Source organism: Podarcis bocagei (genome assembly GCF_964188305.1).
Source record: "Podarcis bocagei genome assembly, chromosome: 9".
NCBI classification, from domain to species: Eukaryota; Metazoa; Chordata; class Lepidosauria; order Squamata; family Lacertidae; genus Podarcis; species Podarcis bocagei.
The window spans coordinates 21,743,565-21,768,974 of NC_138134.1; the positions used below are offsets into that span (position 1 = coordinate 21,743,565).

At 42.5% G+C, this 25,410-nt stretch overlaps 1 protein-coding gene across 11 annotated transcripts in view; it reads left to right on the forward strand.

Annotated features, from left to right (window-relative positions):
- APBB2 (amyloid beta precursor protein binding family B member 2) overlaps positions 1–25,410 on the forward strand; it is a 108,549-nt gene that overhangs the window by 77,361 nt on the left and 5,778 nt on the right. For 8 of the 11 annotated variants that reach the window (XM_081208841.1, XM_081208838.1, XM_081208837.1 and 5 more), the window contains 5 exons: positions 17,489–17,603; positions 18,467–18,554; positions 19,056–19,139; positions 23,198–23,313; positions 25,088–25,267. In XM_081208841.1, the coding sequence (XP_081064967.1) occupies positions 17,489–17,603; positions 18,467–18,554; positions 19,056–19,139; positions 23,198–23,313; positions 25,088–25,267 (583 nt within the window). Of the gene's footprint in view, positions 1–9,324; positions 9,842–17,488; positions 17,604–18,466; positions 18,555–19,055; positions 19,140–23,197; positions 23,314–25,087; positions 25,268–25,410 lie in introns of those variants that run through there. The other 3 variants (XM_081208835.1, XM_081208839.1, XM_081208833.1) reach the window with 2 other exon arrangements.

Here is a 25,410-nt window from a genome sequence, read left to right on the forward strand (position 1 = left end):
TTCTATATCAGCTTTAGTATTTAGATACATATGTATTTGCATAGGTAAACAGGGCACCTTTCCTTCGACACGAGAAAGTTCATGATTGAAAGGTTTTTGGATTCATTTTGATCAGTGAGGAATTTCTGCTTTCTTAATCCTTTCTGTATCTGCTGAAGAATGTGTAACTAGGGAGTTTATTGACTTATTAGCTGATGTATGGCTGCTAGGAATCTTTATTAAGCTGTTGGAGAGGGAATGGAAGAGAGGGAAAGCCCATCAGTCTTCTGCTTTTCTTTCTAATCACTCAGCACGCTCATTCTTCAACTTGGAGTGTGACATTTGTTGGGGGAAAGCTGTTTGGATTGCCTGTTGTCTCTGCTTATATATTTGTTTTCTGGGCATAAAAGAATATTAAGTGCTGCTGAGTTTTTGTTCTACTGCAATAAAACCCACAGCAAACGGCATATCTTAGAGCAATGGCTTTAATTACGTATTTATAGTTGTTACTTCAACATTAACATAATTTTAACAACTGGGAGAAGATGGGCTTTTTTATTATTCATTCCTGAAGCATTTCTTGGGAGGCGAAATAATAATAAATTATTCACTCTGGAAAGGGAATGTGCTTTCCTTTCCCTAACTTAATCCCTGTGCTATATTTGTGGAACGTGCACATTGGTGTGAAAAACTGTACATGCAATTTATGGTCAACAATAACCCCAGCTCTAGAACCATTTTAATATTGCAACCAGGCAAGATTTAATGAAAATTGCCAAACGGACGTTTAAAATTTGTGACATAAATTAATGTTTGGGCACAGTGGATATTTCAGTTAGATCTTAAAACCCATTATGGGACTGGTACAGATTATTTTTAATTCCATTAAATTGAATTTTATTCCAGTCTGGGTGTGGTAATAAAATGAAAGCTACAATTTATGTTGGATAAAATGCTGAATATCCTGGGCCATGGTGCTAATTTTAAGTTATTGATAGAGGCAGTGATCCAGATTTACTATACCCATATCATGGGCTGAATAAATTGTCCCATTTTAGTTTTAAAGGCTTGTTCCAGACCTCTTGTGGCTTGTCTTATATGTAAATGAGCCACATAATTTTTTAAAAACGTGTGTGTGTGTGTGTGTGTGTGTGTGTGTGTGTGTGTGTGTAATTACTGCTTCTCCCATATACTATTGAGATCCTTTTGGGGAAGGTTGTGATATAAATCAGATAGGTAGATGAACTGCTTTGCATTTTTAACATTTGATTGTAAGATGCTTTCTAGGAGCCCTCAGGACTGAACAAGTAGTATATAAAATTTTGTATAAATAATTTCAATATATCAGAGCCAAAGGGTCTATGGCATGGGTAGGCAAACTAAGGCCCGGGGGCTGGATCCGGCCCAATCGCCTTCTAAATCCGGCCCGCGGACAGTCCGGGAATCAGCGTGTTTTTACATGAGTAGAATGTGTCCTTTTATTTAAAATGCATCTCTGGGTTATTTGTGGGGCATAGGAATTCGTTCATTTTGATAGATAGATAGATAGATAGATAGATAGATAGATAGATAGATAGATAGATAGATAGATGATAGATAGTCCGGCCCCCGACAAGGTCTGAGGGACAGTAGACCGGCCCCCTGCTGAAAAAGTTTGCTGACCCCTGGTCTATGGCCTTGACCATCTTCACTGTGGTCAAGACGTAACCCACTGCCTGCAGACCTGATCTGATAAATCTTCAAAAGAGTTGTCACTCTTAAAATTCTTCTTTTCAAAAGGCCCCTAATTTCCATCAAATGTAGTTCATTCTTCCAGGCCCTTTTTAAAGACAGAGAGGGCCAGGCTGTTCATCGGAGCTCCCTCTAGCTTCTGACTGCACCTCAGCTGGGGGAAAAATGTGTAATATCCTTTCAACAACCATCTATACTTGACATCCAAAGCAGTGTGTTAAGGCTTTGTCTCCAAAACTGAATATATATACATATATATAAATACTCTGCACAATAGTAGAATATAGCTAGACCAGAGTTTGGCGATGCAGTGCTGGACTGGAGCCTCTCCCTGCTTGGCTGCGGGTACAGCTAGCCAGAGTGGGATGGAGGCAGCACTTTGGGAAGGAAAAAGAAAAGCAGAGTTGGGTGTTCAGCTGGATAAGGATATAGCTCATTCTTCAACATCAGCTTCGTTGGACTGGTCATGTTGTGCGGATGCCTGATGATCGTCTTCCAAAGCAACTACTCTATTCTGAACTTATAAATGGAAAGCGTAATGCTGGTGGTCAACAAAAGAGGTTCAAAGACTGTCTCAGGGCAAATCTAAAAAAAAGTAGTATAAACACCAACAATTGGGAAACACTGGCCTGCGAGCACTTCAGTTGGAGAACACCTTTACCAAAGGTGTCATGGGCTTTGAAGACGCTTGAACTCAGGACTCAAAGGAGAAACGTGCTAGGAGGAAGGCACGCTTGGCAAATCCACACTGTGATCAACTCCCACCCAGAAACCAATGTCCTCACTGTAGAAGGACATGTGGATCCAGAATTGGCCTCCACAGTCACTTACGGACTCATTGTTAAAACCATGTTTATGGAAGACAATCTTACTCGGCTATAAGTGATCACCAAAGATAGTTCCTGGTGTGTGTGTGTGTGTGTGTGTGTGTGTGAGAGAGAGAGAGAGAGAGAGAGAGAGAGAGAGAGAGAGAGAGAAAGTGTAAAATCCAGTCTGAGGAAAATATAGCCAGATAAGGAAGTCTCTGAGCTTAGTCTGAAACGCAGTTATTAGTGTCTTTTTAGGAATATACAGGCAAGAGAAAAACTGGCAAGTTGAATTGGGAACAGGAGAAGTAGCGTTAGTAGGGAAAGCTCTACTTGGGTCTCAGTTCATTAAGAAAGCGTTAGAACTTCTGGAAAGAAAAGGATCCCAAACCAGTTAGGAAGGGGTGTGGTGAACCCCTGGTCTGTTATAATACTAGAGAAGGTTCAGGAGTGTGATTTATAGAAGGCAGGGAAACCGACAGAAAATACCACCTTGTTTAAGAACCCAAGTATTAAGACCTAAATATCTTCGCAGAAGCTTACGCAAAGCTTGGCCTATCTCTCACAATCCCAAAAACCAAAGTGCTGCACCAGCAAGCACAAAACAACCCCTCTGCAGCACAACAAATCCAACTCAATGGTGTAACGTTGGAAAATGTCGGTTACTTCTCCTACCTGGGCAGTTATCTTTCCACAAGGGCCGACATTGATGCCGAAATCCAGCATCACCTGAGCTCTGCGAGTGCGGCTTTCTCCCAATTGAAGCGCAGAGTGTTTGAGAACCGGGAAATTTGCAGGGAAACCAAAATGCTTGTTTACAAAGCTATTGTAAACTTACTGTACCCTTGCGAAACATGGACCACTTCTAAACGCCATCTCCAACTACTCAAAAGATTCCATCAACGGTGTCTCCGAAAATTTGTACACATCACTTGGGAAGACAGGCAAACTAATACCAGTGTACTGGCAGAAGCAAAGGTCACCAGTGTCGAAGCAATGATTCTTCAACATCAACTTTGTTGGACTGGTCATGTTGTGCGGGTGCCTGATTATCGTCTTCCAAAGCAACTACTCTATTCTCAACTTAAAAATGGCAAGTGTAATGCTGGCGGTCAACAAAAGAAGGTTAAAGACTCTCTCAAGGCAAATCTTTTTAAAATGTAGTATAATCGCTGACAATTGGGAAACACTGGCCTGCAAGCGCTCCAATTGGTGAACTGTCTTTACCAAAGGTGTCATGGGCTTTGAAGACACTCAAACTCAGGACGAAATGGAGAGACATGCTAAGAGGAAGGCACGTTGGGCAAACCCTCACTGTGATCAACTCCTGCCTGGAAACCTATGTCCTCACTGTGAAGGCTGTGTGGATCCAGAACTGGCCTCCACAGTCACTTACAGACTCACTGTTAAGATTGTGTTCATGGAAGACAAACTTGCTCGGATTGATCGCCAAAGAAGAAGATTAAGACCTAAGCTATAGCACCAAATCCTACTGAACTCATTAAGACTATACAATTAGCTTAAGAAACTGAAGTGAAAAGAAGCTGTGTGTTTACCACCTTGTTTAGAAGCTTGTAACATCCACAATTTTTTGAGAGACATCTCTTGCAACATCTTCTCTTTTATCAATTTTGTTCTTAAAATAAATCATTTTTCTGTTTAACTTCTCTATGTCTCCAATTGCCAGAGCTTTTTTTTTAAACAAACAAAAAGCCAATAGTTAAGGTTTGCCTCAAATGGTTTTGGTTGCCGTGCTTAGCATTCCTGTATCCTGCGTCTCTTTCCATGATTCATCATGAAATATCACATACAAAGTTACAAAACATGTTCACACATAACAAATTATATCCAGGCTCTTGTAACCAATACCCCTTTTCTGATCTTCTTGGCTGCAAATTTAGATACAAAATTACAGAAGAATTTTCTCTCAAAAGATCCCATTCTGTAGAGAGAACAGATAGTGAGGACTGCCTTGATGAAACTGTTGTTGACCGTAATTTAATAAGGGATTGTTGTTGGGGTTGGCATACTTGAAGAAGGCGGGAAACCATGGCAACATTAGGAAATGATTCAGCCAGTTCCTATTGTACATTACAGTGGTACCTCGGTTTACGAACTTAATCCGTTCCAGAAGCCCGTTCTTAAACCGAAACTGTTCTTAAACTGAGGTGTGCTTTCCCTAATGAGGCCTCCCGCCGCCAGTGCCCTTCCACCATTCAGATTCCATTCTTAGACCATGGTAAAGTTCGCAAACCGGGACACTATTTCCGGTTTTGCAGAGTTCATAAACCGAATAGTTCGTAAACAGGGCTGTTCTTAAACCGAGGTACCACTGTATTTTGATTTGGAACGATCTCTCTCTGGTGATTTATCTGGCCTGTGGCCTTGACTCTTTCCAGGAAAAGCGGAACGAGACAGAGGGAACCACTTGCTACTTTTGTTGATGAATTGTGTGGATTGTCTCACGCACAATAGCTCCAGGTGCCCCTTATTTATTAAACATTGATTTAAGGATTCTTCAGACCAGCCACACAACTCTGGTCCCATTAAGCAGAAAGGGGGAACCCCACTTGTGGAAATTTCCGTCGGCTCCAGTCAACATGGGGAGTCGTGAGTGTTGATGGCGGTTGTAACCTAGCAAAATCTGGGCCAGAGATTTCCCAATATTCCTTTAGATAATCATTACTGATAAAAATATGAAAGCCATAGTATTATCCCTACCAGGGTCCTTTAAATAGCCATGGATTCTGTAGACACCCACAGCAACACCAGCTGTTTCCATTTCAGATCTAGTAGCTTGATATTTTGATGCAAGAAACAGTTGCTGGCCCTACAGGGGCTTGTTCATTTTGGGGCTAAAAACAGCTTAGATGCATTTCCCACAGTGCGCTCAGTATTTTTTCCACAGTCTTGAAAAAGCCATGGTTCATTTACGATTAAGGCAGAGTTGAAAGCCCCACTTTTTGCCTTCTATAAAATATACGATTCGACTTTAGCCTTGAGGGGAATTTCTTGAAAAACACAGACATTCAGCCAAGCCTGGATCATCCAGCTGTGAAAGTATGCCAGCTGAATGGGTTTCTATCTTGTGTGGAATTAATTATTAAGTTGCAAGAAGTCCACGACACCACATAGAGAAATAGGATTAATTTCCAAACTGTAACATCCCCAGCAGTTACAAAACAGCTTTTCAACCCTGATCCAGAGCATATTTACTCATAAAGTAAGTCTTAATGAGTTCAGTAGGATTTGCTTTTGATTTCAATCAATGGCTGCAACCCTGTGCACACTGATGTGGCAGATAACTCCATTGAACGCAGTGGGATTTGCCTCTGAGTAAGCATATTTAAGGTTGCACTGTTAGAGACTCAGGCATCATTGGGGAAGCTCTGCTGTTTTCTGAGCATCTCTGTTGTTTTGTTTACGGCTTGAATGCGAGATAGATAGATAGATAGATAGATAGATAGATAGATAGATAGATACCGTATTTTTCACTTCATAAGGCACACCTGACCATAAGGTACACCTACTTTTTTGGGGGGGGGGAATTCAAGGGGAGGAAATTATTTAAAGGGAGCGCTGAGCAGAGCCTGTATGCATCCCAGGCTCTGCTAAGCACTCCCTTTCATGAGCCACGTGGAGCGTGTGTGTGGCTCTTTAAAGGGAGCGCGGCTCTTGGGGGCTTTTGCAGGATGTGGGGGAAGTGAGAGAGCCTCGCTCTGTCCCTTCCCCCACCTACCGCAAAAGCCAGGGATAGCCGCACGAAGCCTCCACAGGGCAACGGGATGAAGGCTCCCCGCTGCCCTGCAGAGGCTTCACGGGCTACCCCAGAGCTGCTCAGGAGCTTGTCGGGGCTGGCGGGGGAAGCCTTGGTTCCTCCCCAGCCCCAAAGAGCAGCTTGGGGAGCAGCGGACAGGCTGCGCACAGCCTTCCTGCTGCTTGTGGGGCTGGCAGGGGAAGCCCGGGTTTCCCCCAGCCCCAGGGACCACACATTTGCTCCATAAGACGCACAGACATTTCCCCTTAGATTTTAAGAGGAAAAAAGTGCGTCTTGTGGAGTGGGAAAAAATGGTAGATGAGAATACTGAAATTCTCTTGGATCAGGAGAAATATTGGGAGGGATTTGGAGAGCAAGTTTTTTTTTTTCATTTTCTTTCCCCGTTGCCTTTCTCTAAATACATATATGGACCATGAACGTGCCTTCAGCAGCAGCTGGTAGAAACAGGCAAGCTGCATCATTGGAGCTGATGACATTAGCATGGCTAGGTTGATTTCAGGCAAGGAGCAAATGGGAACAGGAGGTGTGGTCATAGGGAGCACACAAGGAAATGCTGTCAAACATGTAAAGAGCTGCCCACAGAACTGCGCCACCATAATGTGCTTCACTACATTGACTGTTGGGCAATGTGCGTTTTTACGGTGGTTTCCCCCCTTATCAGAGGATCTGAAGAATCTGGATTCGGTTCCGCAAAGGTGTTGGCTGGCATTTAGATAAGGATGCTAGGGGCACGTGTGGCATCAAATCCACATTAATCTTTTGTATGGACCAAGCCCTTGCCTTCCATTTATAAAATAGTCTGTTGCCCTATTTTTTCAGGACGGATGTACTTTTCAGAATGCATCACCCTACCTGTGTCACAAGTATTTACATTATCTATATATAGATTACGTGGAAAAATATTATTAAGAAAATAATCGTAACAGGCTGACAATACTCAGCAGTAGAGGTTACAATGTGGGATGGTGTAAGGTAATGAAAACAACATAGTAGAGAAAGAAAACACAATTGAAAAGATAGCAGATAGGAAACCAGAGAAAGAGTGGGAGGGGAGTAAATGTTAAGATTTGTAAGAGTCAAATCAGTCGGAGGAATAAGTTATATTACCATTAATATTTGTGTGTCTGTCTGTCTGTCTGTCTGTCTGTCTGTCTGTCTTATATTTATGTTATTCTTCTTTCTTATATCCTGTGTATGAGCACCACAACCCTATAGTCGCCTTTGACTGGACTTAACCGTCCAGGAATCCTTTTTTACCTTTTACCTTATGCATTGCTAATATGATAAAACAGTAAAGCAATTGAAATTATTTTTTAAAAAAGAATTTATATGTTATTGATTATTAAAGAAAAGTCAGCCTGCAAGAATTTTTTCAGCAGTCTGTTAATAATTTGAGATCTTGACTGTTGGAAAGACAGCAGAAAGCAATAGGTTCATGTTTGCACAAGGGCTTCAGTGCAAACTACTGTTAAAACATATGCAGTTGGTCAGCCAGTCACTATAAGCAGTGGAGCAGAGTTTGCAGTAATGGAATATTCTCTTTTGGAGAAATGGTGTAGCCCAGCCTTTCTCAACTTGCTTCCCTCCAGATGTTTTGGACTGCAGGCTGGGGCTGATGGAGAAGGCTGAACTAGATCTAAATTATGGATCTAATTTATGTCTGGATCTAAATTATGTCATGGAATATTTGCCAGGTGACAAAAAGAAGGGTGTCGTCGCATTCTATTTATGGCAGATACTTCAAATTCTTTACATGTCTGACTGTTCTTGGCTTGGGTACTGATAGAATTGGAGTGAAGTGACCAAAGGTTCAGAGGAAGAAATAACCATTGTGATTATAGAAGGGAGTTTCATACAGTATTGCAGAGACACAAGTTTGTAGTTGTGCTCTTTGATTCTCTTTTCTTGTCCATATGCTTTTGTGCTGTATATCATTAACTCGCTTGTGTCCTTTCTACTCTTGTGTTTTGCACATTTGACATGTTCTGGAAATAAGCGGTGGCTTATAGCTAATGCAAATAAATAATATTTGTTTATTTATGATTCACCCTTCCTCAGAAGTGCCCGTGGTGATGCGCATGTAATGTTGGAAGTGCCAGCAGAAGGACTGTTCTAAAGGTTAATTAGCCACTACAGGGAAGATCCATCTGTGGTTTCGAGTGTCTGTAGGGATTTAGCATGAAAAGAATATTGCAGCATCGCCCCCCCCCCCCCGATTCTTTAAGCATTGCAAGCGAAGGGTGTATAAAATAGCCACAGCGACTTTCGCAGCAGCGGCAACATTTTTTTATTTTTATGCCGCCTTTCCATATTAAGCCATGCTCAAGGTGGCTTAAGTAGGAGATGTTAAGTCAACTCCCCCCCCCCCGCTAAATTTATTCTTCAAATCTATAGCTGGAAACAGTCGATGTGGCATTATCTTTCAGACATCTGCCTCTCTACCTTCCTAACTATCAAATAATGAAATTAAGTTACCCGCGTGTGAAATGCTACCAAGAGCCTGAAGCAATAGTTCTGCAAATAGTGAACTCCATGCACTCAGTAATATCTCATCCAGTTTTGATTTAAATTCCATTATGTTTGCCGTCTTAAACACTAGGGTGTTTTTTTTTAATGCTGTGTGAGCCCGAATTTCCATATCCACATGTAACATTGAGCCAAGAAACTTGGCTTGGTAGACCATAATATGTATGGGATGTGTGCTAGTGGACTTTACGGCTTTACTCCCTCCCCTTAGAGCAAAGCAAACTGCAATCCTGGGTTGAGCCCGTAACATAAAGCTATCTGCTTCCTGGTTTATTTAGGCTATTACTGAGCTTGTGGCAAAAGCAGGATTTGAACCTGCTGAAACTGTTAGCTACTGCACTTCACTACATTTAACTTAAATTTATTTTTCTTCTTCACTGGCTATAACAGCTAATACAACTTCCCTTGCATTTTTTTTTCTTTTTAAATAATCCCAAATGTCCATAAAGGTTACATCTTTTTTTTACATCTTTTTTTTTAAGCCCAGCCATTCTATTTCATCATCCAAAGCCAAAGCAAAAAACAAAGAAATGGAAATAAGAAAAAATGGGTGAGAATTTTGAAAAAGCATAGGATGTTCAAAATGCTGAAACAGCCTTTGTGCAGTAGCGTTAACGCCATGATTTCCTTGATGTTGTCTCTTTAAATGCAATCTTCTTCTGCAAGCGCAAGGATTGTTGTGGCTGGCTTTCCGTAGACACTTCTGCCAACTGCTTCCCTTATTTGTGTGTGATATTTTAAGCCTATCCTCCACAGCTGATATTCCTGTGCTGCTGGCCTTCTAAATTCAACTGATACCTGTTGGCCTCAATTGTATGTTTCCAAAAATACTTTACAGACTCGGTCATAAAAAAAGAATTTATCCTAGAATAATGGGTGGGTGGCAGCAGAATAGATTCAGTGCACCTTTGTAAAGAAAACCAGGCAAGGAGCATCGAGTGACTGGGGCTGTCTGTGTGAATGTTTTCTAACTCTCTCTTTCTGCTCTGTTTTTCCATGCTTTTCCGGGATTCAGAGAGAGGTAAATTGTTTTTCTCTATTCTGTTTTCTTCCTGTCTTTCATCACCAGCATTAGCTGTTGTTGCCTTGCAAATCCATACTTCTGAAGCAAATGTGTTTCTTGCCTTTAGAACCGTAATCAAGTAAGTTCCCCTTTTGCCTTATCAAATGGCAGTTCTCCAACCCCTTTAGATAGATGCATTTTAGAAGCCAACTCAAATGTTATCCAAAAGAAAAATATTAAAACACCCATCTCCAAGGTGGGGAAAGGATTTTCCATTCAATCTGGTTTTGTTTGCATGATCCTAGATAATCAGTCCCAATGCTGAATCTAGCTGTATCTAACAGAAATATATTTTTTAAAACCCATTAAATTATACTCCTAGGCTGTAGACCTGGGAAGAACATAGGTGCCTGCCTCGCTCCTGATAAACAGGTATTCTTCCAGCAAACCTGAGTTCCTGATCTGTTTCTAGAAGGAATGTTTAGGCTCCCTCAGATATCTCATGCTCCTTTAAAAAAAAAAGAAATACGTTTCTGGGTTGGGGCTTAAAACAAGGATTGCCCTCCTAAAACTTGCCTGCTATGCCCCAGAAGGGTCATTCAACATTTCTTTGGGAATCAGACTTTATCATTTCCTTTATAACCTTGCAGACTTCTGGAAACGAGCAAGACTTTGCAATTTGTGAACATTCAAGTCATTTCCACATATTACCTTTCCCCCCCAGACACAAAGATTAAACTTATAATCAAGAGACAGAGAAGTAGCATGAGATACAATGAGAGCAAAAGAAATGTTAAATTTGCCACAGTGTATGTATCACAAACCCTGTTGCTTGTCTTTTTCCATTATTCTTAAAAGGCCATGATTTGCATTAGGAAAGGATAGAGAGTTTGGACAAGTGGGAACTGCAACAAAATGTTGCAGCATGGAGCCTGTGTGTTCAAGATACTCCATTCCCTTCCTCCTCCTACCTGGTTTTCTATTTTCTGCTGATACCTCCCTCTTGTGCCTGGATGGTCTTTTGCAAACCTGCTGTTAGCACTGCATAGAAATAGTGATGCTTTTATACCATGCTTATTGAATTTAGGTAAATATCTTTTTGCTAGTTTATTCAGTCTGTGAAGGGGTGGTGGCCTGGCTAGGCCTAAATGGCCTCTCTGATCCCTTTCGTCTCTGCAGTCCACCTTTCAATTATTCTAAATTTCCAGAGCCCATTGTATGTGTTACAGGACTGGTCAGAAGGATTATTCAAGAGAAGTCTGAGGTTGTATTCTTCACAGAGCTCAGTACTTTTAAAAGTCACTGGCTTTGATAGCATCAGGGAGTTCTTCTCTTCAAGGCTAAAGCTCTGTGAGCTAGAACAGTACAATCTTCTTACAATGCCCTGGAGGGAGCAATGCCAGGGGATAAGATAGCGGCTTTCCTGAGTATTTATATTTCATGGACTTTATGGAAGAACTGAAAATCCACTGTTTTGCTTAAGGTGGAAAAGAATGGTAGCGCTGAAATTCTGAAAGACAGATCAGCAAGCCGAGATCTGACAGAATTCCACAAGGCAATGGATAATTCAGGCTGAAGGCTAACGTTTGATAGGAAGACATTGTTCTCTGTGTGATTTGTTTTAATCTGCACCAGAACATTGACTGTCCAGGGCATGCTTACTTGAGTGTCAACTTTTGCAGAATCAATCTAACTTAACGCACAAAATAGTTAATTAGCTTTTATTTAACCATGAATTACAACTCAACTGGTGTGCTGATGAGGTTAGAGAAATAGCATACAGAAATGATGTAAAAAGATAAGCGGTGAAATGAGTGAAATTGCCACTTGTTGGAATATGTCGGCTGTGTGTGTTGCGCTCTTGAGGGCATCTAATTTTCCTCAGATCAAGCAAGTTTCTCATGAGAGGAAGGAAGCGCCTGTGTGGCCAACATGGAAACTAGTGTATGTCCATGAATTAATGACCCAGCTTACAAGGGACAGGGCCCTTCACACCTCTCAAAACACAGTTGCCTGACAATTCAGGGTTTCTCTATGCAGCATTTACTTCCACAATATAAGTTCTTAGTGTGGCCAGCATCTCTGAACCAAACCCACCAACCCTGTTGCTGATGAAAAGTAGGAGGGCCCTGGAGAAAATGAGCCCCTCGCTGAATAACTACAGGGTGGGTACTTATGTTGCCAATCTCACAGGTCAGGTACTAGGACCAACTGTGGGTTTGGGTTTTTTTTGAGTGTCTAATACAGCGGTACCTTGGTTCTCAAACTTAATCCGTTCTGGAAGTCTGTTCCAAAACCAAACTGTTCCAAATCCAAGGCGCGCTTTCCCATAGAAAGTAATGCAAAATGGATTAATCCGTTCCAGACATTTAAAAGCAACTCCTAAAACAGCAATTTAACATGAATTTTACTATTTAACAAGACCGTCAATCCATAAAGTGAAAGCAATAAAACAATGTACTGCAGTCACACAATCAATCAATCAGTAGCTGAACTGGGTTCCACACAGTCACAAAAACAAAACAAAAAACTGCAAAAACAAAAACGCAAAATACAGTGGTGCCCCGCAAGACGAATGCCTCGCAAGACGGAAAACCCGCGAGACGAAAGGGTTTTCCGTTTCTGAGCTGCTTCGCAAGACGATTTTCCCTATGGGCTTGCTTTGCAAGACGAAAACGTCTTGCAAGTGTTCCGATTTTTTTCCGCTCCCCCCCCCTTTTTCTAAGCCGCTAATAGCCTTTTAGCCGCTAATCCGCTAATCCTTTAATAGCCGCTAAGCCTTTAATAGCCGCTAAACCGCTAATAGCGCTAATCCGCTAATAGGGTTGCTTCACAAGACGAAAAAACCGCTAGACGAAGAGACTCGAGGAATGGATTAATTTCGTCTTGCGAGGCACCACTGTAAATAGCAAAAACGGACAGACCTCAGCATAACACTCAAAACGGAAGCGTAACACTCAAAACGGAGCACGTTTGGCTTCTGCAAAAAGTTCGCAAACCCGGAACACTTACTTCCGGGCTTGCAGTGTTTGGGTTCCAAGTTTCGTGGTAGTTAATTCATGCATTATATACTTACCTTGTCTGAATCCACTCTGAAGCTCATCGGCCACACCAAGAATAACCTTTAAATGTACACATCATTTTTCTTTGGAGTGTACCGATAGACAGAAAAATGTTTGACGGGAAGAATTCTTAGCACGGTTAGCTTATTGTCGTTGGTTATAAATGAATTCTGCAAGCAAATGGATTTGTGACATGTTAATGCTAAACAACAATCGACAACAAACAATAATGAAAAAGAAGAGTGGGACTGAATCTCCAAAGGCAATTTAAACGCCACATGTGAAAACAGTCATTGTTTGCAAGACAGTGGATCAATTGAGAACGCAGGAGCAGGGAATGGGGGCACCCTTGGGAAGCTTCCTATGTGCAATGTTTTAAAGGCTTATAAAAGTGGGACTTCTTGCTACAACCCTAAGCATGAATTTGTGGCTGCAGCCCCTTCATTTTCCTAATAATAGAAATTCTTCCAGGCTGCATTTAATCGGGATGTCTCAAGGGGCATTAGTATAATGACTAGCCTCATTCATACCAGGCAGTGGTCACATAAATTCTGTTTTATGTCGCTACATAACCATCATTGCATGGTTAAATGATGCTTAACTGGGTGTTAAATAAGCACGGCCATCCAATTAGTCCCAGAGAATAACCATTTAAAGGAATTAAAGTAAAATAATGGAGTATCTCTCCCCTCCCCCCATATTTGTTCTATTTCATCATTTTTCTTTCAGTTGAAGAGGTTATTTTTCTCCCCTGGCCACCTTGTTCTGTAATAAGCTGACCAGAGTACCTTAAATTAAAAGGATTATTTTGTGCTTGGGCTAATCAACAAAGCCGCAGCCTTGCATACCATAACATGTAATTGATTCTCTCCCCTCTAGCCCTGCCAAGAAATCTCCCTTGTTTTCCAGATTTGGTTCAGAATAACAGCTCAGTCTAGTTTTAGCTGATAATTGCCGTTACTACCAGGCAGAGTGTATGCATAAAGAATTAATATTTTGGTGAACGGCTGTTTCTGCATAAAACAGTACGTGGCAGGTGTTGGAAAACTGTGCTCAGGGGCCTCGTTTGGCAACCGTTTTTAATAGGGGGCATATTTTGCATTGAGCAATGTTGAGAGAGCAGCCACATTGACTCCACCTGTTAACTTGTTCCTGAACCAGGCGAAACAAATAGACAATGGTTTCTTCTAAAGAGCAGAATAGGTTCCCTCAGTCACAGCTGTGTCCCTTTTGTCCGGACTCCGAAGCTCCTTCATGCGGTGCTCAGTTGCCTATCTAGCTGCTGAGGGTGCAATAACTGCATCCTCCCTCTTTCCGGGCACTCCTAGTTGCGATTTAAAGAAATGAAGAAGGCGGAAGGCTCACCAAATTCGACACACAAACCCAAAGGGCAACTACCTCCCAGCTAGAGGGAGGATCAATGGGCCTGACTTAGGAAGAGCAAACCAGCCAAAAGGGATCGTAAGAAGAGCGAAGCGAGGGCTCTACCATGTAGCCTTGGGACTGGTCTGAGTTTACAATTTGAAGCAAACAAAAGTAGTTGTACAGGAATGCAAGTGATAAGCAGCATGGCTTATAACTTTTGTCACACTTGGAGCACCTTTTGTTTCCTCTGTGGCCTCCTCTCAGCGCAGAACCGCATCCTTCTGTCCTGTGCCCTTTAGCAGATCTTGCCGAGCTCACTTCAGCCATTTCATTTCTCTCCTCAGCCTCTACACAGTGAACAACCCCCAACCCCAATACAGTGGTACCTTGGTTTACAAACTTAATCCGTTCTGGAATCCATTCTTAAACCAAGGCATTCTTAAACCAAGGTGTGTTTTCCCAGAGCAGTGGGGGACTCAATTTTCAAATGGAACACACTCAACAGGAAGCGAAACATGTTCTTATTCCAAGGCAAAGTTCGCAAACCAAAACACCTACTTTCGGGTTTGCAGTGTTCTTAATCCAAGTTGTTCGTAAACCAAGCTGTTCTTAAACCAAGGTCCCAATGTAATAACTTTGGCGCATTAGGCCAGGGTTTACCTAGTCTTAACATACTATCTCTGATAAGCTTACAAGCTGGGTATGAAGGTCGTTTCATATTGTTTATCCTCTGCATCAAAGAAATCCAGTTGTACTTCTTTTTGTCACAGCTTTTTGCTGAGAGTGGGGACTATCAAGTATAGGAATCCAGCAAAAAGGAGTGAATACTGGGTCCATGTTAAAGAATTTCTAGATTCATCTGTGACCTAGCTGGACCTTTACACAGCGTGACCTCCCCCCCCCCCCAGGACATAATCCATAATCTGACATTTTCATTGCCCCTGCCCCTCACTCCCTACTGAAGTACTATTGTGGTGAATCTTTATTTATTTGTCAGTTTCCTCTGAGCAGCTCAAGGAGCCGTAATTCTCCCCCTCCCAATTCTACCTTCACAACAACCATGTGAGGGAGGTTAGGCTAAGAGACAGCCACTGGCCCAAGATTGCTCAGTGAACTTCCCAGCCGGTTTCACCAGTACACCACACTGGCTCTCATAGCATTGGACTGGGGAGACTGGTATTCAAAAGCCTGAAAGTTCTTTGTGTGACTAGGAACCAGTCACTTCCTCTCAGCCTAATCTCACCTTGGGGCAGTTGTGAGGATTAAATGGAATATATGCATGCATGCCACCTCCAAATGCAAAAAGGTTTCTGATCTCCTTGCCTTACAAAGAACTGTCGTGATGCAGACGTCTGCCTCTTCTTCTAAGTTTCCCAGCATGGAGCTGGGAAGCCTGTAAATTCCTTAGTAAATCAGGTAAACAGTTTGCCCATAAATCTCTCCTCGTATTAATCCGTTTGAAATGAGCTAATGCAGAATTGAGGTTAACAGAGCAAATGACCCAGAAAGGATTCCACAGTAAGAGAGATAGATAAGAAATCCAAGATGAAGGGCTCCGGTGATGTATTCAATATTGAACACTTCTGTATCTGCAGAGACCGTAACCTTTCCCCCTCCCTGGCCTTTGTGCAAGAGATTAGCATTGTCATGAATGCTCAAGGTCACCGTACCTTGGTGGCAGTACAGGGAAGGGGTGAATTGCTGCTACAGAATGGCTTACATGGGAGGAAAGTGTTTCAGGCGTAGCAGCTTTCGAACCTATCTCTTTCTCTCCAGCAGCCTTTAAACAGAATCTACTCCAGGGGAGTGCCCTTGCAAACTGCGCCTACGGATTTTCCTGAGCCTCCCTAACTGATAGGATTAAATATTGAAGTTGCCCTATCATTTGGACCTTGCCTGAAGGAAGGATCCACATTGGATTGCTAATGCTGATGGATAATTTTGCAGCAGATGGTTGCCGGTCCCTTCCGCCCTCCTCCCTCCCATCCCCAGTGATACCTGCCGATGCCATTTCTTTGCCTGTGATGACAGCTTTGCCCCCTTTGTGGAATCATGGCATGTATAGAAAACTGCACTTCTTATAGCCTTTAGCTCCTACGTGGGGACTTCTAAGGAAGAGAATTGAGGCAGGATGATCATTTCAGAACAGCAGGGAGCAAACAGTATCTTCCTAAGCACATTCTCAGCAAAGGTTAAAGGCCTGGTCTTGGATATGTTCAGGATCAAGTGACAAAAATGCAGTCTCCATTAAGAGCATTTGTTGTGGTTACTTTTCATCTGTATTAAGAGCATCTGATGTGGTTATTATAACACGGTTATCAGTACATGCCAAACCTTTTTTTTTGTTTGACCATAGGAATCTGCCTTACAGCAAGTGAGGCCCTTGAGTTAAGTATTGTTGACTCATTGGCAAGATTTCCCAAGACTTTTCCGGCCCGTGTTGTTGCCAGCACTCCCTGCGGACACCAAAGGTTGAACCTGAAACCTTCTGCACGGAGAGAATGTGCTCTGCTCCTGCGACAAAGGGAATTGTGCTTTGGAATCCCTCACTAGGACGCAGGCCCATGTAATTGTTTTGATGGCGATAGCTAAGGGATGTGGGTGGCGCTGTGGGTTAAACCACAGAGCCTAGGACTTGCCGATCAGAAGGTCGCGGTTCGAATCCCCACGACGGGGTGAGCTCCCGTTGCTCGGTCCCTGCTCCTGCCAACCTAGCAGTTCGAAAGCACATCAAGGTGCAAGTAGATAAGTAGGTACCACTCCGGCGGGAAGGTAAACGGCATTTCTATGCGCTGCTCTGGTTCGCTAGAAGCAACTTAGTCATGCTGGCCACATGACCCGGAAGCTGTATGCCGGCTCCCTCGGCCAATAAAGCGAGATGAGCGCCGCAACCCCAGAGTTGGCCACAACTGGTTCCTTTACCTTTACCTTTATGGCGATAGCTACTAAGTATGTGGAACGAGTAAGTTCTGACCATTCAGTTGTCACCTTTAAGAAGATAAGAATACCTTGCTGGATCAGGACAGTGGTCCTGTTTTGACAGCGGCCACCAGGCACCTTTGGGGAGCCTGAAGGCAGAATGTAAACACGAGACCACAATCCTCTCCTGTGGTTTTCATTCAGAAGCTGGAGGCAAGAGCATAGCCGTCGTGATCTTTGTTCCTCTGTGTTCTTTTTGAAGCAGGTATTTCTGTGGGTGATACTGCTTTGAATAAGGTAATTAATTTTGTTTGTACAGAGACTTTGCCTATGTAGCAAGAGACCGAGAGACGAGGATTTTGAAGTGCCACGTGTTTCGATGTGACACGCCAGCAAAAGCCATTGCCACAAGCCTGCACGAAATCTGTTCTAAGGCAAGCTTTCTTCTTGTTGTTTTTATTCTATCCTCTCCCCTTTCCTGTGCGAACATACCCCCATACGACACTCCCAAGCGTGTTACATGAAGTCTCCCTGATTTCAGGGCAATCTATTTCCGTGCCATTTAAGAGTATAGGTCCAAACCAAAGCTTCCACACAAACAGTTGTCTAGCATACATTTCTGTGCAGAAGAAACTGCTTCTAAAGATAATGTTTAGCAGCAGAGAAAAGAGGGCTCAACACATTCTAGGGCTGACCTGTTGACAGTATCCTATGGGAGGCTACGGAAAGAAATGGCCCACATAAGGTGTGTGGCGTTTTATCAACACCGCTAGCTCAGAGGGGAGACATAAAAGGTATTCTGATGGTACGTGAAGTGCCTATAGCCTTTGTCCTTATCACTGCTTACACTGCGGACAAGATCTCCGTATTCAATTGTTCTGCCCTCAAAAGTCATGGGGGTTGTTATAGAGTACCAGATTGCACATAACTTTTATATATTAAGCTTTTTGATGTGGTGCATTTGGTAAAGGTAGCGAAAACCTCCCATCCCTGTAAAGTTTTCCACCACCTCACATATTTGCACTGCAGCTGTAGGTTGTCAAACATGCCTCTTTAAATTTAAATGCAGGCAGCCCAATCCTTTTGGGAAAGAAACTCCAACGAGTTCTATGAGGCTTACTCCCAAGTAGGTGTGCATAAGATTGTAGCTGTAGTTCCTTAACCCATCTGAGTTTTGGTGAAAAGAGAAACACTCCTTTTTAAGGGCTTTCAGGATTAGGACGAGATCTATGGATGACGGGCGGCCTACAAATTTAATAAATAAGAATCGTAACAATATGATCACTGTCTTCTCCAGATTATGGCTGAACGGAAGAATGCCAAAGCTGTGGCTTGCAGTTCGTTACAAGAGCGGACAAACGTCACCCTGGATGTTCCCTTGCAAGGTACTGTGTGACTGGGATGTTGTCTTCACTATGTAGTCTCAAACAGGTGACTTATTAATTAAATACTAATAAATAACCACTTTTTTAAAAAAAATCAAAAAGAATTTTCACAGCGTGTTTCCAGAGGGGTAATCTTAAGTCTGTTGAGGCATGAACATAGGTCAAAATAACTTCCTTGGTCTTTAAGATGCCACAAGACTCTTGGCTTGTTTCTCTGGCTTTATTTGGAGCAGGCCAGACCTGCTAAACAGATTTGTCTGTTTTTGCTTTACAAGAATAAAAGATGATGATGTGCTTTTTAAAAAATTCCCCAGAAATTACTCAGGCTCATTTTTAATGTTCGATAGTAGGTAGAAGGAGTACAGATTTATTAGAATCGATAATGATATCCGTAAGAGATCGACTACTTGATGAATTATTTTATTCTGCCCTTGAAATAAGGATATTTTGCCTGATGTGAATTTTGATAAGTTGAAATTGATTTTTTTTGTTCCCATGCAGTAGATTTCCCAACACCAAAGACTGAGCTGGTCCAGAAGTTCCATGTACAGTACTTGGGCATGTTACCTGTAGCTAAGCCAGTGGGTAGGTTGAATCTTTGTCCATAACTCCCTTAATATTTGCTCTTTAGCATCTGAGCGCTCTGTTCTTCATTGACAGAGGATTAAAATAGGTGACGGATACGCATCTCAATTTCTCCAAACTTTCAGTGTGCATACTTTGGGTGTTATGGTTATTCAGATCTGTTAGCGATATTAACTGTGGGGCCAGACAGTGACAGTTATATTCCAAATTAATTATGTGGCAGATCCAGCTTCTACTAGATTAGGGGTTACTGCAGAGATGTGCATGGCATGAAAGATAAAATTAAATTATTTCAATTTGCTTGTCAAATGTGAAATAACATGGTCAGAATGTTAATATGTGGATCTGAACTTATTGCTTATTAATTGATATGCCACTTAGATGTTTGCACAGAGCTTCGAATTGATATTTCTCAAAAGAGCTGACCTCACCCAATACAGAATGGCAAAGCCCTTTTGACTGTAAAACGTGGCTTGGGGTATGGCATGCGGGTGCCCGCTTTTCCAAGAGAGAAAGAAAAGTCCAAACCTGTTAGTCTTGCCGAAACACTTGGACACAGCTGAAGTGGCTCTTCGGAGCCTGGCCAGTTCCATGTTTTGCAAGTCTGTTCCATCCTAAATACAGTGGTACCTCGGGTTAAGTACTTAATTCGTTCCGGAGGTCCATTCTTAACCTGAAACTGTTCTTAACCTGAGGTACCACTTTAGCTAATGGGGCCTCCTGCTGCCACTGCGCCGCCGGAGCACGATTTCTGTTCTCATCCTGGAGCAAAGTTCTTAACCCGAGGTACTATTTCTGGGTTAGTGGAGTCTGTAACCTGAAGCGTCTGTAACCTGAAGCGTATGTAACCTGAGGTACCACTGCACTGAAAAAGTGAAGAAGAATGGACCATGTTGATTCCCAGTGGTGGCTTACGAAAGAGGGATGAAGGCAGGGGCAGACTTTGGTCGTGTTGGTGCTCCAAGCAAGGCCACAATTTGGCGCCCCACAAATGAATCTTCTCAGTGGTGGATCTTGTCCATTTTCATAGGCGCCGACTCCATGGGGCCTGAGGGGGCCCGAGCCCCCTCAAAAAATCGTTTGGGGGGCTCCGCCCCCCCAATAATCTCGGACGCCCCTCCAGCAGAGCGCCACCGCCGCCCCTCCCCCAACCCAAAATGCACAGGGTCGGGCTGCATGCCTCCTGCCCTCCCTCCCGAGCAAAAGCTCCACCCAATTTCCTTCGGAGCTGATTAATAGGCGCAGCACGCACTCCCCTATTCGCTCACGAGGAGGCGGTGCCACTTTATCTGCATATTCATGAGCTTATTTATTATTCATGAGCTTTCGCGGGCTCCCCCAATATTTTTTATAAGTCGGCGCCCCTGTCCATTTTGCGCTCCCTCAACCCAGCACCTTGTGCAGGGGTACCGCCCTAAATCTAGCACTGGCAGAGGTACTCCTGGCAGGTGTGGCATCCTTGTTGGGACAGGGATGTGGCTAGGCAAGGAAAAGGGTTCAAGAGAGCTCTGGGTTGGTGGCAGCCCTGCATGTGCGCACATACCTGTGAGGCAACCGCATCACCCTTCCCATCCCCACAAACACAGTGCCGCCGCCACCAAGGGAGCACCACTTCATCTGCCCCCCCCCCTCCCCCGGCCAGCCACCACCACTGCTTCCCTTTCTTTCTACATTAGTGGCCAAAATTGTGGAAACCTTTTGGAAAAAGTGTATTTCTGTTTTTTTTTGGGGGGGGGTTCAAAAAAAAATATTGGTTTCCACATTTATCACATAGGGAGGGAATGGAAAACATTACAAAACACACAAGAAAAGAAAAAAAAGGGGGTGGGAGAAAAACACAAAACAGAATTCTTGCTTCAAATCTCTAATTCTCGTTACATTGATAACTGACTTCCTCAAATCCCCTCTTACTGAATTTCATTATAACCCCTGTATAGCAGTTCTCCAAATTCATATTTCTAATAATATTCACTCCTTTCATTTACCGTATTTTTCGCTCTATAGGACACACTTTTCCCCCTCCAAAAATGAAGGGGAAATGTGTGTGCATCCTATGGGGCGAATGCAGGCTTTCGCTGAAGCCTGGAGAGTGAGAGGGGTCAGTGCGCACCAACCCCTCTCGCTCTCCAGGCTTCAGGAAGCTATCCGCAAGCCTTGGGAGCTCCGCGGGAGTTCCCGTCGGGCTCCCAAGGCTTGCGGATAGCAGCCTGCATCCCGAAGCCTTCCCGCTGTTCCCCTACCTGGTTTGGAGGCTGGCGCTGGGGAGAAGCACGCCAACTGTCTCCTGAGCTTGTGGGGCTGCCCGATATCTTCATGAAGCCCGGGGCGCGCTGTGCAGCATGCCCCAGGCTTCGGGATGCAGGCTGCTATCCGCAAGCCTTGCGGAGAGCTTCCTGAAGCCTGGAGAGCGAGAGGGGTCGGTGCGCACCTGGTTCCCCAACCTGGTTTGGATTCCCCGACCTGGTTTTGGGGGGAAATAAAGGGATTTTTTTTTCTTTATCTCCCCCCCCAAAAAAACTAGGTGCGTCCTATGGGTCGGTGCGCCCTATGGGACAAAAAATACGGTACTATCCTCATCTCTTTTATTAATATTCACACCCTTAATTTTTACTACCACCGATTCCTATTCTGCCCCTAAGCCTATTTGTTACTTCCAAGAATTTTCTAATTATCTTATATCACAATATTTAGCTAAATATTCTTTAAATTTCTTCCAATCCTCTTATGTCTCCTCTTCCTTCTGATCATGGATTCTTCCAGTCAGGGCGGCCTGTTCCAAAAAATCCAAACATCTTCATCTGCCAATCTTCTATTGTTGGTATTTCTTGCGATTTCCAATTTTTGGCTAATAAAAAGTGTATTTCTGAGCTTTGATGGCTCATAACACCACTTTTTTTGGAGTAATACCATAAAATTATGTATCAATAGAAAGATAATTTAATGAAGAATTTAATGCAGCAAAGTTTGTTCAGTTATCTGTATTCTATCAAAAGTTATAGCCAAATAACCAGAAAAAGGAAGCACAACTTGCTTCAGTTGATATGCCGTAGCTTTCCTTCATTTGAATGTAGCCAATGAGCATGAGTGTTTAGAGAGCCAATCAGGTGCTATGAGCCATCAAACCTCAGAAACACACTTTTCCCAAAAGGTTTCCACAGTTTGGGCCACTAGTGTATATCAGCGTATAAATGAAGGAATGAAACAGCTGCTTCAACTCAGATTCCTACATCTTTGTTGGCAGCTTCTCTTGGACACCCCTATATTTTATAACTTTTATTAGCATGCCTAGTCTACCCTTCCTCAGGGTAGCATATATGGGTTTCATCTCATTTTATTCTCCCAGAAAACACCCACACCCCCAATGTGAGTCAGGCTGGGAGTTTGTGCCCCAAAACCACAGTGAGACGAGAAGAAAAATAAAAAGGACGTCCAATTTTACATCTGTCAGTTACATAGAAGACATTATTCAAAATATTCACTCTAGAGTGACACCCAACTGTTCCACTTTCTACTAGGCAGTATTTTCTCAATCTTCTGACCTACATAGATTAATTCATTTTCCTTTTAACGCAAAAAAGTCCAAAAGGGGTTCTATTATTATTATTAATAATAATAATAATAATAATAATAATAATAATAATAATAATAATAATAATATATGTCAGCAATAGTTATTCTCTGTCAAACGTAATTTTTCTTCTATTTTCTGGGTCTTCCTTTGGTGTTTTCTCTTTCTTTCCCTGTTTTTATTTAGATTCGTTCAGTGCTTTTTTTTCTTTAATTTTTTGCAGGGGGGACTCTCGTTTTCCTACTCATATTGAAATACTGCCCTTCAATGAGGCCAAACTTAGATTCATAAAATGTTTAGGGGTATGCGTACCTCCGCATCCCCCCAGAAAAACTGGATTTGTTTCTTTTATCTTACTGTGTCATGAAAAATCTTTAATAAAATCTTACTTTAAAACACACACCCCATGAGCTTAATGCCTGATATTCTTCCTGCCATAAAACACTGACTCTCCGTTAGTGATCTTGTCTCTGTTGCTCTGCAACTGCAGGTATGGACACCCTGAATGCCGCTATAGAAAGCCTCATTGACTCCTCCAGCCGAGACGACTGGGTGCCTGTCACCATGAATGTCGCAGATGCTACAGTGACAGTCATCAGCGAAGGAGTAAGGCACAATCTGGCCTCTCTAAAAACCAGAAATGCTTCATATGTAGTTGATACTAGAATGTGGGCCTTCTTATTTAGCCAGTGCTTTGTTTTCCTCAAACTTCCCTTTTAGTCGATTTTATTTGAGATAAATAGAAGCCGCCATATGCACTGCCAGAGCAAATTTGGCAACCGTTGATGGTATGCATGGCATTTTAAAGATATTCATTTCTGCCATATGTTGCTATTTTCTCCTGTAAAAATAACAAAACTACCAGCTTAATAAACAGAGAAGAAAACCCACTTGCCTAAGATTTTACGGGAAATATAATGTCTAATATAGATCTCAGTCATGATCTAACAGTTCAGTGAACTTAACCCTCACGCACCAGCTTTTTGGATAATATTAATCTGATGTTGGAGTTCAGTGGATCCCTTTAGAGCCCTAGCTAGAAATACAGTCCCTGTCTGTTTTCAAGAATGACTGCCGTCTAACATAGACAAATGGATTTTATTAATATTCCATTCCAAGGCACATTATACCCCACAATATTAACCTAAATTCCTTATTGGAATATCAGAAATCCCTGGAGAAGAAAACAGATGAGGTGTTATATATGCAATACTGGCCTCATAACCGAAGAGCGAGCAAATCAGAAACAAACAAAAAATGGCTAGATGAAATACTGGACTCATGGTAAAATATATATACAGTGGAACCTCTGCTCACAACCACAATCCGTTCCGGAGGCCTGTCCTTATGGCAAAATGGGTTGCTGAGAGAGGCACCATTGTGCGCATGCGCGGGCGGCAATTGCCCATTACTTCGCATGTGCAAACAGCAATCACCACTCCTGCACATGTGCAAATAGCAGCAAACCCGCCGGTTACTTCCGGGTTTGCTGTGGTCGCAACTTGGAGCATCCACGAGTGGAGGCGGTTGTAAGTAGAAGTTCTACTGTATATATACAGTGGGTCCAACATACCCCAATAGCCTAATAAGGTTTTGTTTTGGTTTTTCAAAGGAACGTTACCAACAAGAAATCAGTGTATCAGGTTTGCACTATGAGATGGTTAATTTGTGTCAAAATAAAGCCAACCTCACAAAATTAACCTTACTGGGTTAAAATGTACTCATTGAGTCCAATGCTTCCCTGCAGTGCTTTGTAATAGGGTGACTGTTATTGTTGTTATTGTTGTTGTTGTCATTTACAGTCACCTTCTAAACAACCATCTCAAGGCGATATATGTACATGGACATAGAGCAGAGATCTCCTCTAGTCCCCTTGAAATGGTATAGCCATAAAAAACATGGAATTAATAATATGGGCAAGATGCTTGGGTATTTTTCTACCCTACTTTGAGAAGTTGATGGGCACAGAATGAACCCCAGGTAGTTTAGGACAATAAGTAACCTCTAGTTTTTGGTTAATGCCCCTCAAATTAATTTCTTGCATATCTGCATACTGATTTAAGGTGATTTTTTTTTAATAAAAGAGAGGAGTTGTTGTTTATTAAGATGCTTGGCAACCTTTAAAAAATAAATATGAAAAAATGTTATCATTGTGTGTGAAACTGCATGACCCTGTATGCCTGTTTGCAAATCAGCCTCCAAACTCAGGATGCTGTGACAGTTAGTGCATTTTGGAAGGTTACGCCAGGTTTGTTCCTTGGTCCATAACTGGTGACCTTCCAAGAATCAGAGCTTCCAGCGCTCAGACTAATAATTGTTTCTTCAGTGCTACATCTGAAACTTTTATTTGTAGTAACATGAATTCTTCCTTCCTAACTAGAATGAAGAGGAAATTGTGGTGGAATGTCGTGTACGGTTCTTGTCTTTTATGGGAGTGGGCAAAGATATCCATACGTTTGCCTTCATAATGGATACGGGGAACCAGCATTTTGAGTGCCACGTTTTCTGGTGTGAGCCCAATGCAGGCAACGTATCAGAAGCCGTCCAGGCGGCTTGTATGGTAAGTGACCACAGAAAACTGTAGTACAATTTGTAGAATTATTAGAAAATTAAAAGAAACCAGTACATGAAATCCCCCTCAAATATTATTTTGTAGTATTTAGCAGGAACGCAAAATGACAGGAAAACAATATTTCTATTCAT